General features: G+C 33.4%; 4 protein-coding genes across 9 annotated transcripts; 2 read left to right on the forward strand and 2 right to left on the reverse strand.

Moving 5' to 3' along the window:
- The first annotated feature begins 34 nt into the window (after nt 1–34).
- On the forward strand, nt 35–2,361 carry LOC108978773 (T-complex protein 1 subunit theta). Its single transcript, XM_018949219.1, has 3 exons — nt 35–206; nt 418–1,448; nt 1,518–2,361. Exons 1-3 carry the CDS (start codon nt 147–149, stop codon nt 2,065–2,067), a joined length of 1,641 nt encoding a protein of 546 aa, XP_018804764.1. The 5' UTR covers nt 35–146; the 3' UTR covers nt 2,068–2,361.
- A 3,091-nt stretch (nt 2,362–5,452) lies between these two features.
- On the reverse strand, nt 5,453–8,111 carry LOC108978790 (guanine nucleotide-binding protein subunit gamma-1). 5 transcript variants are annotated; one of them, XM_018949246.1, is made up of 2 exons: nt 8,035–8,111; nt 5,453–6,611 (listed from the first exon to the last, which is right to left on the reverse strand). In XM_018949246.1, the coding sequence occupies exon 2, from the start codon at nt 6,589–6,591 to the stop codon at nt 6,379–6,381; it is 213 nt and encodes a 70-aa protein (XP_018804791.1). In that variant the 5' UTR covers nt 6,592–6,611; nt 8,035–8,111; the 3' UTR covers nt 5,453–6,378. The 5 variants fall into 5 exon arrangements, with proteins under 5 accessions (XP_018804791.1, XP_018804789.1, XP_018804790.1 ...); XM_018949244.1 differs by having other exon boundaries at nt 5,453–6,826; nt 8,035–8,057; XM_018949245.1 differs by having other exon boundaries at nt 5,453–6,823; nt 8,035–8,054.
- A 375-nt stretch (nt 8,112–8,486) lies between these two features.
- On the forward strand, nt 8,487–10,747 carry LOC108978794 (GPI mannosyltransferase 4). Its single transcript, XM_018949250.1, has 2 exons — nt 8,487–8,733; nt 8,787–10,747. The coding sequence occupies exons 1-2, from the start codon at nt 8,565–8,567 to the stop codon at nt 10,667–10,669; spliced, it is 2,052 nt and encodes a 683-aa protein (XP_018804795.1). The 5' UTR covers nt 8,487–8,564; the 3' UTR covers nt 10,670–10,747.
- Nucleotides 10,748–10,850: 103 nt separating this feature from the next.
- Nucleotides 10,851–13,909, reverse strand: LOC108978795 (serendipity locus protein alpha). 2 transcript variants are annotated; one of them, XM_018949251.1, is made up of 8 exons: nt 13,740–13,909; nt 13,491–13,682; nt 13,216–13,431; nt 13,013–13,132; nt 12,624–12,954; nt 11,717–12,553; nt 11,548–11,649; nt 10,851–11,491 (listed from the first exon to the last, which is right to left on the reverse strand). In XM_018949251.1, the coding sequence occupies exons 1-8, from the start codon at nt 13,842–13,844 to the stop codon at nt 11,406–11,408; spliced, it is 1,989 nt and encodes a 662-aa protein (XP_018804796.1). In that variant the 5' UTR covers nt 13,845–13,909; the 3' UTR covers nt 10,851–11,405. The 2 variants fall into 2 exon arrangements, 1 of the variants encoding a protein (XP_018804796.1); XR_001994135.1 differs by having other exon boundaries at nt 11,401–11,491; nt 11,713–12,553.
- Nucleotides 13,910–14,074: the final 165 nt, after the last annotated feature.

Genomic DNA, 14,074 nt, shown 5'->3' on the forward strand with positions numbered 1-14,074 from the left:
ATTCACAATAGTCTGTACGTCTATTTTGAACGTTCATTCTTGGCAGTCATCCGTCATTTGAGGCGTGTGTGAGGTTAAAATCAGCAATTTCTTTCATTCCGTTTATATCTAAGCATTGTGTTTCCCAAAAAAATCTGTGAGCAAAAATGGCTTTATCTGTACCAAAAGCACCAGGAGTAGCGCAAATGCTAAAGGATGGCGCACGGGTGAGTGAAATATGCCAACCAAGTGAATATTTTATTCAAAATTGTGCCATACAAGCGAAATAAATGCAAAAAAGAAACAGCGTGCGGCGTTTTCAACACAGCTGGCTGCGTCTATACATTAGTCACCAAAGCGTGTGATGCCTATATTAATTTAAAATATGAACAAAATTTTATAACTTATGCTAATTATCGTATGTATTATTTTTTATAGATGTATAGTGGTTTGGAGGAGGCCGTTTACCGTAATATCACCGCCTGCAAAGAATTCGCGCAGACAATGCGTTCCGCTTATGGTCCCAATGGCATGAATAAAATGGTCATAAATCACATTGAAAAACAATTTGTAACAAGTGATGCTGGTACCATTATGCAGGAATTGGATGTGGAACATCCAGCTGCCAAACTTATGGTTATGGGCAGTCAAATGCAGGATGCTGAGGTTGGTGACGGTACCAATTTCGTTGTTATCTTTGCGGGAGCATTGCTCGAAGCTGCCGAGGAATTGTTACGTTTAGGTATCACTACCTCTGAAATTGCTGATGGTTATGAAAAAGCTTTGGAGAAGGCATTGGAAATTCTGCCTAAACTTGTCTGTCATGAAATCGAGGACTATCGTGATATCAACAAAGTTATTGAGTGCCTTAATGCCGCCATCATGTCAAAACAATACGGCCAAGAAGATTTCCTGACCGAATTGGTAGCAAAAGCATGTGTTGCCATATTGCCCGACGAAGGCACATTCAACGTAGACAACATACGTGTCTGTAAAATTCTGGGCAGTGGTTTAGGCAAATCCGAAGTTGTGCACGGTATGGTTTTTAAGCGTTTTGTTGAAGGTGACGTAACGTCAGCAGAAAACGCTAAGGTAGCTGTGTTCTCATGTCCTATTGATATCATACAGACTGAAACGAAAGGAACTGTTTTGATCAAGTCTGCCGATGAGTTAATGAACTTCTCAGCTGGTGAAGAAAATCTTTTGGAAGCACAAATCAAAGCTTTAGCCGATGCTGGCATTAAAGTTGTTGTGTGCGGCGGCAAAGTCGGTGATATGGCACTACATTTCCTTAATAAATACAAACTTATGGCTGTGCGTTTGAACTCCAAATTTGATTTACGTCGTCTTAGTCGTACAGTAAATGCAACGGTGTTGCCACGCATCACCACACCAACTAACGAAGAGTTGGGTTATTGCGATAAAGTGTGCGTTGAGGAGCTGGGTGGCACAACTGTGGTTGTTTTCAGGTAAACTAAACAGCAAAATTATGTTATGGGTGAAAATATATTAATATTATTGATATTTAATAATTGCAGAAACTCGGGAAAAGATGCACGCATATCTACTGTTGTAATTCGCGGCGCCACCGATAATTTCATGGATGATATTGAGCGCGCTGTTGATGATGGTGTAAATAATTTCAAGTGTCTGACACGTGATGGACGTTATTTGCCTGGTGCCGGTGCCACTGAAATTGAGTTAGCTTCACAATTGGCAGTTTACGCTGACACATTACCCGGTCTGGAGCAATATGCTGTACGTAAATTTGCTACCGCTTTAGAGGTATTCCCTAAAGCTTTAGCTGAAAACAGCGGCGTGAACGGCACTGATGTTGTGAATGCATTGTACTTGGCACACAAAAAGTCAACCGGTCAAAATATTGGTTTCAACATTGAAACCGAGAAAGCAGACACAATCGACGTGACCACAAAGCAAATCTTCGATCTGTTTCAAGCGAAATATTGGGGTCTCAAATATGCCGTGGGTGCAGCTACGACAATTCTAAAGGTTGATCAAATTATAATGGCAAAACGTGCGGGAGGACCAAAACCACGACAGAATGCCGACAGCGATGACGAAAGCTAGAGTGTTATCGTTTAAAGTGGCGTTGGTTTATATTTGCATTAACTTCCTATGTATTACCATATTTCTCATTAAAAAGTAATTTACTAAGTTATCTGCTACTTACAAATATTTGACATAACGTATGTAATTTTATGAACAAAATAATACGATATTACGCAAATTGGTCAACCAAAATAAAATCTTAATTTAACAGTACTCTTTTTTTTCATGTATTATAAATAACAAAAACGTTATGTGCAAGGCGCTTTGGATCAGCAATAAAGTTGGCAGACAAACTCATGCAGAAAATCTAAATTGTTTACTTTTGCTTTATTAAAATATTTAAAAAAGTAGGTATGCTGTGCTGCAAAAAAGCAAGGAATACACATTTTTCAGTCCGATATTTGAACAGATTTTTTCAATACCGGACGCGACTCCAAAACTGCTTAGTCATCGCACGAGTACTGTTTACATTTTCCAGGTTTTCTAAATGTCCATATAACTACAAATCAGCTGTATAATTAGAAATTAAATCCACTCTTTCATAAAGAAGAAATAAATACACTTATGTATGGGTTCCACTAGGTAACACATCTAAATTTTATTTGAATCCAAGCAAACGAATATTCATTGATATTTTGTTGTGAATGTGGTGTTTCTGTTGCTATTGGAAATTCATTCAGTTATGTTACGAATTCCATCATTTTCAACGATTCAATATTAAGTAAATACAAGAAAGTGTTTTCTTATTTAATTTGTTGTTCGAATAAATATTGCGTTAATAATTTGTATATTTGATTTTTTTTGTCTTTCCTGAAAAAAAAAACAACTTGAAGAAATAATTTATGCAAGCTCTAAATGAAGCTGAAATTTAAATTTTTTTGAAGAATAAAAATTCAATTTGAAGAATACATGTATAAGCTTCTTATAATATATATATGTATATATGTGCAGACCTAAGTCAATACAATATGCAATAATTATTTGATTATGTAGTGCTACGATATGGACACTGAATTGTTTAAATTTAAATAAATTTTTATTCGTATTCTTTGGTGGTACTTTCTCTATTATAAATTTTGCGCATCAGGTTTTTTTTTATTTATTTTAATTTTTTTTTTTTCGTATTGTTATAATTAAATTGATAGTATATTTGTAATTTTTATAAGTTTTTTCAACAAGTTGTATTAGTTATATGTATCACCTTGTTATAATATATAAGAATTGAATTGAAGGTCATGCATTTATATGTTGCCCTATATAGTATTATTAAATAAATCATTTGTCTCCTTACGAATTAATATTTATTAATTGAAATATTACTGTATTAGTTACATATCATTTTACGCATCAGGATGTTGTAACTACTTTGATAAATTTTTATATATTTGTATTTTTAACTTAAACGAACGACGTTAATGACATTTAAAGGGATTTCCGGGCATTCACTTTCCTTAGCAATAAATGTCACTGCAGTTTGACAAATGTTGCCGTACCAACGCTAACGGCAGTTGCATTCTTTGTTACACTCGATTTGCATATGCTTAAGTTTAAATTATTTTAATTGCACACCACTTCAGAGCATTAACAGCTTTTTAGTTAATAAAAAAATTTATAGAATTTAAATGTTGTAAAAATAAGAATATTCATTAAAATAAAAATAAGCATTCAATTAAATATTTTTTGAACGTAAACATTTAAAAATTGTTTCGCGCTACTTTCTTATTAGCATTTGCACTTTTGACACCTCTTAAACGGTTTTCCTAACTAAAGTCAGGTTAGCGGTAACCTATTCGTTGCTTTCGAAGAAATATTATCTAACTAGTCACAAAACAACTATTCCTTGCTATCAAACGACAAATATACATACGTCGTAGAGTTTCTACTACCAAACACACACAAATGCTTTTAAATAATGGAAGTATGGGGATATGATGGTTCAGTAAATCGAACCTTTAATTTCGAATTTGTTTCACTTTTTAATTATACGCTATATTTGCGGAAGAAGTATTTGCGACTTTGGCAACAATTAACGGAAACACTTAACACATACACAAACTAACATTTTTACAACACATAATTTTATAAAAATATATAATATGTATACCATTATTATTTTGTTAACTTAAGGTTGCATTGCTTTAAAAATTATATCACAAGTTTTCGTTTTATCCCCTACTTATTTAAATTCATAAAATATATTTATTTAATGTTTATTTTTTGAACTTAAAATATGGAAAAAGCTAGCTAAAATAACGCACCCGAAAACTAGGTAAACAATGGCTTGACATTAAATGGTTGCGTCCATAACGATTTTTAATGGTATTCCACCGGCAATACCCACCTTATACCATGACCATTGTTAACATTTTTTAAACATGCTTCAGTGATATTCAAACTGTATCGTCTTTGATCGCGTGTGAAAAGCATTTGTTTTCGTTACAATTTTTATTTTTTTTTTATTTTATTATTTGTACGCGTAAATTCCGCCATTTTCGTATTGTTTTGCTCTTAAGAGTCCAGTTTTTTGTGCACCCTACTCGTTGCAACTCTAGTTAATAGTAAGAGACTATGCCGTCTATGAATTTGCATAGGAAATCCGCTTTAAATACGCCATATTTGTTGTCGTTCGTACTAAATACTTATATTTTGTTTTTCGTGTGCTGTTTACTTTATATTTGATTAATTTATTTAATAAACTTTTTAATATAGAACTTTTTCTGATAATTTACTGAACTTTAGTTAAGTTTGAATAAAATATTAACTAACTTTTAAGCTTGATAAATATTTTGATAATAATACAATCAAATGTCCGCTAATATTACTAATTTCGTGTAATCATCATAAATATTATATATGTAATATGTAGCATTATTATGCTTTTAGTTTTATAAATCGCGTGCATAGTACGAATATATAGGCTGTAATTAATTACTTTGCCTTTCGTAAATTGTTTAACTGCTTGGATATCCGCGTTTTTTTTTTTTGGTTGAGTATACAACGTTTTTGTTTTTAATAACCGTTTATGTATCGTTAATAAATTGCTTTGCTTTTTAGTGCGCAACCACAAAGAGCGCTTTAACAATAACTTAAGTGTTAATATATATTTTTTCCACTTCGTTTATATGTATATACTACTTGTTGCTAAGTGCCTCCGTGGTATAACTTCTATTTTATATTGTTTATATTTGTAATAAAATATTTGCTTTTGCTTTCCATTGAGTAACGTACATCTCACTCGTACTATTCCCCCCATTTCGTCCGAAAACTGCTCACATTTAGTACATAGATATGTGTGAGTCCAACCTAATAGTATTTGAATCTGTTTTAAGTGCTTACTAAAGTATTTGCTCATCGACAGTGATACATTTGACGAATTTTCGTGTGTTTGAAAACAAAAAAAAAATTTTGTTGTTGGATATTTTGCCAATACATAGGTTAACTTTATTTGTTGTATTTTCCTTTAGCATAGAGTATATAGTATATGTTTTTATAAATTAGTTTACACAGAAATATAAAGAATTATAATTTTTTTAATTATTTTTGTAATGTGTGCAATTGCACTTACTTTTGTATAAGTCTGTATCGTGTAAATGCGAGAGTGTGTAAGTGTGTTTTATACAAGATAACATGGCTTTCCGAAATCTATGTGTAGTATTACATACTGATTTAAGAACTTTTATGGTGGTTCTAATTCTTGGTGGTCTTTAAATTGCTAGTCAAAGATTTCTGTTTGCCACACGTTCGCTCTCGCGGCCTATAATCATATTAAATTTTTGGTTTACAAATTGTAGATAAATATATATATTTGTGTATATAATATGTGTGAATGTGGTCAGAAAGATTAATAGTTTTTAGTATATAATTCACCATCAAATGCGTTTGTATGAGTAGACATCTGAGTATGTATTTACTTGTTTTAGTTATTTGAATTTCATTCTTATTTTAGTTTAATATGTGTACTTAATTGTCCCATAGTACTTGAGATATTGTTCGTATTCAAATTGTACGCGCTCATGTTGTTGTTGTTGTAGCGGCCGAATACGCGTTCATCGCCGCCCTCGCTGTCAAATTTGCATTTCCTGCTCGCCCTTCTTGGCCGCTACCCCATTCAACATGTTATTACATGTACAATACACACGCACACACGTCCACCCACGTTACAGCAATTAATTTACTGCAAAACTCCAATTTCAAATCCGTAGAAATTTGTTGTACATTCCACGAAAGCTTCGCACCAAACTTATCCTCCTCACCATATATACTCCCCCATGTCAGTATCGGCAATGTTAACGCATTTTCTAGCTTTGCATGGTGAATGTTGTAAATAGTTTATAGCACGGTGCATGACGACTTCTCACGGAAGGGATTAACTTTCTGACTGGAGAATCCAGTCAAAAGATAATCCTCTTGTTCATGCTCCGTGATATATTTGATCATCTGAGCGCAGGACTCAGTGACCGGCTGACGTGCGATGGATGCCTCGCGTCGCAATTGATCGACGACTATACGTTGCTGCTGCAATGAGGATGACATTACGTCCATAACTGCTGTCTCGGATAGGCCTATGGTTGAAAATTCGCACAATATATGTCGTAAAGAATTTGCAAAGTTGTTTGTGTGATTTTAGTTATAAGTGTTGTTGATTTATACGTATGGCGAATGTAAAAAGTGCTTTTTGAATGTATGTGTTTTATAAAGGTGCTGGTAATAAAGTGAAATCTAACTATTTTTGGTAATTTTTTGATGTGGAGATTGGTAGGGTTTTCTTGAAAAGCTGCTGCAAATATGTCCAAAAGAAAGAAAAAATGCAAAATACGTTTGCACAATGAATTAAATTGTTTTTTTTCAAATGGTTTAATGAGATTTTAGTAGACACATTTAATTAAAATTACGCAGGCAGCAGGAAAAACAATTAACAGGCTTAGAGGAAATTGGTTTTATGACAGGATAGAAACGAAAAATATGTTAAAGAAACGGAAGTTATAGATGTGTAGAAATTATAGATTTATTGACGTCTTAGAAATTTATCGATATCTGTATGGTTAAAATTACAGGCAGATGTGGACAACAAATGTACGATAAATTAAATATAATGCTTAAATCGCGTAATGTATTATTCTGATAAATTAGATTGTCAAGGAACACAATATAGATTTTTACACACAATATTAATAACCATTTTTTCCAAAACGAATATGTACATATAGTATATAAACATCAAAGATTATACACATTTTTGTACATATACATATATTTGCTACTGAAATACCATAAACACTAATAATTATAAAATGTGTGCATGAGTCAACTTAAGATATCTGCGGGAATAGATGTTTTTGAAGAATCTTTGGCGTACTTCTACTAAATTTCGTTTAATATTATAACTCAAGAACATACTATTTTTTTATTTAGGCAAATACGACGTTTTGATCAAGTTAAAATATAAATGCATTTAATTACCAAAAAAAAACCGTGGAAATCATTAAAATTAAGTCCAAATTATAAAAATTTCTAAATTTTAATTATTTTTTCCATTTAATCGATTAATTATTCACTTTTCTGCAATATCCCTCAGAAAAGGGTGCAGCCAACTAAGAACTATGTTGGGGATGGTGTTTGAAAATTCGCATTATGGGTTGCAAACCAATTGCTCAACTATTACTTAGGTTTATTAAAAAAATAGTATATTTTCTGTATTATGCGAACTTCGAAATTTTAGTTGTTTAATGATTTATGCATGTTTAACCACAGCTATACACTCCAGTCTTTCTATAGATTCCCTTATGCATGTACATACATTTTTTTATTACTCAAATACCGATTATATGCACACATTTTACTTATTTCACAACACAATTTTTTATTAGGAATAGTACGTTAAGTAACTAAATTAGTTAGTAATTTACCAGCTCTTTAGCAAAATTTGTTCTACTGTGTTTTTGCTGTAAAAATGTAAAAGTAATAAAAAATTAAGACGATACACACCCTAGAAACGTTTGCCTTTGACAGCAATTCTTGCTAACTTCTTTCTTTTTATGTATTTAGCATTTTGTTTTGCTCGCAGAAAGGGAAAGCAATATACGATTTTCTACTAGACAAAAGTTATAGCTTTAAGTAATGTGTCAAACTGAGACAGGTAAACATTGCTTTGGATATGTCAAATTCTGTCGATGGTGGCCAGTCTTTCTCGTTGCGATTATGAAGGTCGAAATCGAAAATAATTCAGTTCGTAAAAATTGTAAATTTAAACAAATTCTATAGTAAAGGAAAATTAATATGGGACCTTGGATTTGTGTTCATATAAAAATGTACCATATTTGATTTTTCATTTCTTTAAACCAATTATATTTTGCTTAGACTATTGTGAATTGATCATAAACATTTGCATTTAGGGGTTGATTACAATCAGCTGTTCTATAACTCTTTTAGCCCTTTGTTGCTATCGTGCTCCAAAACAAATGCTAGTCCTACCATGCAAATTGATGTAGCAAAATTTAATTAACACGTTAAAAAACATGAAATTAAAACGTTACATTAATCATTTGTGGTTGCGGCATCGCAATACAGATGAAAATTGGTATACATATTTGTTTTTTGCGGTGCTACGAGTTGTTCTTGTATTTATACCCCAAAAGGGCTATGTACATCCGGATGAGTTTTTCCAATCCGTGGAAGTGATGACTGGTAAGCGCAATAGAATATTTTAAAGAAAAATTCAAAAATAATTTCTTTATTAGGTGATCATTTCCAATTAGAGCACGTACGCACTTGGGAATTTAACAATACTATGCCGGTACGTAGCATAACGTTGCAGTTTGTACTTTTACGTGTTCCCTGGAGTTTTATTGAATTCGTCGCTTTATACATGCGTCACTATTGGGATATAGAATTATTACAAAGTTACACCTACTTAGTTTTTCCACGTTTCATAATGTGTGCGCTGTCTTTTATCAACGATTGGAGCATGTACCGCATATGTCGATTATTCAGCTTAAACTATGAAATACGTCTGCTGGCGCTAGGCAGTTCTTGGGTTATGTTAATTTTCAGCACACGCACATTTTCCAACACCATAGAATTGGCTTTGTGCTCACTATTGCTCGCACTTGTGGCCGAATGCATGATAAAAACCAACACTATTATTTACAAGAAAGAAATGCTGGAAGAACGTTACGACAATGCAAAATCTATAAGTGAACGTGTTAGAATGTGGCGACTGTGTAAATCCCTACCAGCACACAACTACTCTCATACAGTGCTTGTGGCCAGCATTTGTGTTGCGGGTGTCTTCAATAGGCCCACATTTATAGTGTATGGTGCACCAATGGTATTTTATTGGATGCTTCGTGGCATGGGTACGAAAACGATAACTTTTCGAGATTTTAATTTTCGTATGCTGTTGTTCTGCCTAAGCGCTCTACCAGCACTTGTATTCTTCATAATTTGCGATTCATTTTATTACAAATACTTAACGGTTGGCGAGCTGCAAATGTTGCAATTGAGCATTAACAATTTCGTTAGTACACCTTGGAACTTTATTAAATATAATTTAGATGCGAAAAACACCGCCGAGCATGGCATACACCCGAAATATGTACACTTTTTGGTTAATATACCACTGCTGTACAACGTACTCGGTATTGTGACTATTGTATCGTTTGCGTATCTTTTATTTCGCTTTCTGCGCGCTGAGTACCAGGGTTTGCCGCGTGCGCAGAGCATTATTAGTTTAATGACTAGCGCAATATTTGTGCCACTAATTTCTTTATCACTTATTAATCATCAGGAGCCACGTTTTCTTTTGCCACTACTTTTTCCTATCGTACTGTTACACGCGCCCAAACTTTACCATGGTCTTTGTCCAAACTACCCTTTCAAGGAGGAACATCCGTTACTGCGCAAAATTTACAATATGCTGCTTTGTCCTCAAGCATCGGCACGGCCATTAATGAAAACCTGGTACATGTGCAATATAGGGCTTGCCATCTTTTTTGGGTTCCTTCATCAAGCCGGTATATTTCCACTCACACAACATTTTGAGACGATCATGCAAAACAAATCACCCGCGCAGCATATACATCTCGTTACTTCGCACATCTACAATGTACCATTGACTTTTATCAATATTCCTAGCGCACAAGTGATGCATTTAAATCGCGAAACTGGGCGGCGCTACCGGCGACACAAAGATTTCTACATCTACGAATATGGTAGTCTGGACATGCCACATCTGTTGGGAAAAATTAAGCTTATCCTGTCATATTGCGAAAATAAATACGTGGCAAAACAACAGCAGTACGGCCTCTATTTAGCTTTGCCCACTTCACTAAGTGACAGCATGCTCGCAGAATTCCAAACGCTTGGCGCTACCACAAATATTCGCACTCAACTAAAACATATTTTTTACCCACATATATCGACAGAAGCGCTACCACGCTTTCATTTTAAACAACATTCTTCTAAAGCAACTGCCGACTCCATGTTAAGCTACAGTTATGTAAGCAAACAGTTGTTATCCTTCGTTCGTGAATTCGGATTAGTGCTATACGAGGTGCAACCTGCAAGCAATAGTCAGTCGGATAAGCTGCATACCGTTAAGATGTCCAAACGGAAAATTTAAGTGCTTTGAACAAAAACGACATCAAAATTTAACTAATATACTGAAAGACACTCATTCTAGTCATGAACTACATATGTACAGGCGTATGAATGTATTGCTTAGATTTAACATTCCACTGTATTATTTGTAAAGTATTTTTCTTAATAAAAATAAATATTTATATGTAAATAAAAAAAACGTCTTGACAGTTTGATAATCATTAAGGAATTCACTTCCATTTTTAATGGAATTTCCGCTATTCACATTCCAGGATTCGGTACATTTACAGTTATTTGAAAGCTTGCTATAAACGCGTTCTATAAACGCGTTTTTTATTCGAATTATGTAGCGTAGATACAAAATACGACTGCTAATGTACCAAATAATAAAAATTAATGCAAACGCGTATACAATTTTTTGAGCTTATTAATAAAACGAAGAGTTGTATAAATCTTAAGAAAGAAACTGTTAAAAAAAAAAGATCACAATGAAATACTTATTGTTGTTGAAAATATTAACGAGGACGATTCTGAACAATAATAGGTGTTTAATATAAAAATTAAATAGTAAAAATTATGAACGAAAACCAGAATGTATAAATAATACTTGAAAATATAAAAAAGCTATAGCAGATAAATAGATCTTAAATTGCATATACGCCGTAAACCTTTACAATTAAAATATTATCTTTAATAGATAATACTACTTTCGCCGTGAACACATTTTCTTTTACAGAAAATATACCAAATAGAACTTTCTATTCCATTATCGAGGTGTTTAGTAAATGTTCTTCTTTAGCGCTCGGGCTGCTACCAGATATCTCCGACAATTGATCTAGTATTTCTATAGAAACAAAATTTTAAATGCATTCATTTGTGTTAATTGTGTACTTTTCATACCCGAAATTTGCAAACTGGCCGAGTTTTGCAAATAAAAATTACAAACTTTCTGTGTCTCTGCGGATTTTTGACGTTTAAACATCACTGTACGCAAACTTTCTTCTGTAAAACAGTATTCAGATAAATACATAATTATAAAAAAAAAAATCATTTATGAAAAAATACCTACTCCTACGCATACTGCTGCCGGCGCCACTACAGCCAGCGCTACTTCTGCGACACTGCCTGAATTGACTTTGCCCGCCATCGTTTAATTTTGCGTGCGATAACGCTTGATCATTTTGAAACAATGGACATTTAGAATAATTAGCACGCATAGAATCGGTTGCCGCACGCCTACGTGGCGTAAATTCATCGGTTTCATTGCGATACAATATGCTGCAAATGCTCGGTTCTATACTATCTAGTATATATTGCGATGCATTCAAGTCAATTGTTTGTACACCAGTGGCAGTGTTTGGAATAACTGTTAGGTTTCCATCAACTCTTTTGACTGACACATTTTCGCTGGGCTCAAGCGCATCAACGAAACGACGCAAAATAGCACGCAATATTTTAAAACGTTTCATTATACGCACATGATTCACCTGATCGGCACATACTGAAATGGCACGACACTCATTTAACATTAATTTGTATTTCTGGAGAAGTTCTAGTGCGTTGTTTTTAAATGTTGGAGATTGTTGCAGTTTTTTTTTGTTGGCAGAATATTGAAAATATTGGAAGAGAAATTCGCCCATTTGCACCAAGTCATCCAACTTTGATTTGTTAAATTGTTTTTCTGTGGCAGCAAGGCATGAGTTAAACAATTCGTAAAAGCATCTGGTGATCGGCTGTGCATCGACAATTTCATATAAAACTGTTTTGAACTTATTTATTTCCTCATAAAAATGTTGCTCAAGTATTTCGGTATGCATATCGGTGCCATTGTATGCTTTCAATGAGGGTATAATGCATGAATCCAGTGCTTCCAGCGATGCCATACAACTGCGCACCAATGTTTTTACTGTAATTTGGAAAGATTAATTTATATGAGATATTTGACTTTATATATGTATCTATGGTAAGCACTTTACATTTGGGCTTTAAGCAGTCACTAACAGCAAAGTGTCCAATTTGTGCCAACCTATCTAAATTTACATCAAAATCGGCTATGAATTCGTCCAACTCGGTGTCGTCTGCTCTTGTTTGACGCAACTTAGCGCGCAGTTTATCTAATGAAAACTTTTCTAAATCTGCGAAACAAAGAAATATCAAACGCAAAACAGTGCCATCAATGTACTGATGCAATTGTGTTAATGACGTTCCCAGTGCGATAGCCTTTATTCTGCGATGCCAATTATTAGTGCGAATGAGTTTCAAATTGTTTTCACATTCGCGTTGAAATGCTGTACTTTCTCGCAAGACCTATAGGAATAAATTAGTAATTAAACCATTTGTTTTTTTGATAATAAGCACAATTTACCTTTTGACATAATGCGCTTATTGCTGTTTTATCCTGAATCAATGCCACATTTGCTAGCGCAAGTGCATGGCTGATCATTAAACGCACGGCCTGGTAGATGTCTTGACTGGTCTCTAGTGCCTAATTTATATGAGAATTTTATCTAATTATGAACCATGCAATTAAAAAAATTTACTAATGATTTCAAATAAATAAAAACTTACATCTTCAAGTTGATTTAGTTCATCGGTGTCAGTGTTCATATCTTCCTGATACGTACTATACTCTTTTATGTGATCCATTGCTATATCTAACAAGGTGATAAATCCATAGCCAGACATTTGTGATTTATTTTCGGTAGCATTGGATAAATTACTAAAACTTTTTTCTAATTTATCGAAGCACAACATTATGCGATCAATAAAATGTTTTCTCGAATTCTGTTTGGAGATTAGATAATTGTAATTAAAATCATTACTGGATACTTTACTTTACATACGGGTATTGCATTGCGAGCAGTATCCTCCGCTCGTATAATTCGTTCCAGATATTTTGTACATAAGCAAACTTGAGCCAAACAAAGGAAAATGTTATCCATTATTTCGTTTCCCTCAAGATCATCTTCTTTTATTTCGCTAGTGATAAATTTATGCAAGTGGTTGGTAAAAATGTAAAAATCACCACAGAAATTCTGCAAAAGATGTAATTAACAGGATATGTAGTTGAGGCATTTACATTCGTGTCTTACATTTAACCACTCTATGCGGGTGTTCATATCGCTGGAACCTAAATATATTATTTCTCGACATTTTTTTAAATGCGTTCTCAGCACTTGTAGTTCTACCGATGTCATAATAAAATTTTTAATCGGTTTTTAGTTTTAAATATTTTGCTGATATAATTAGATTTTTTTCAAAGTTCCGTTGACTATTCAAAACTGATTTTGTTTTTTATCTTCTTCGCATAAAAAATAAAGTCACAATTGGTTAAAGTCTTCTACTATTCACAAATGCGCGAGATTAAATGGAGCTTTCTTAAATTCAAAATCAGTTGTAAAATATTTATAATATTTCGCAGTTATCT

The sequence above is a fragment of the Bactrocera latifrons genome, unplaced genomic scaffold (genome assembly GCF_001853355.1).
Source record: "Bactrocera latifrons isolate USDA-ARS-PBARC rearing strain unplaced genomic scaffold, ASM185335v1 scaffold_127, whole genome shotgun sequence".
NCBI lineage: Eukaryota > Metazoa > Arthropoda > Insecta > Diptera > Tephritidae > Bactrocera > Bactrocera latifrons.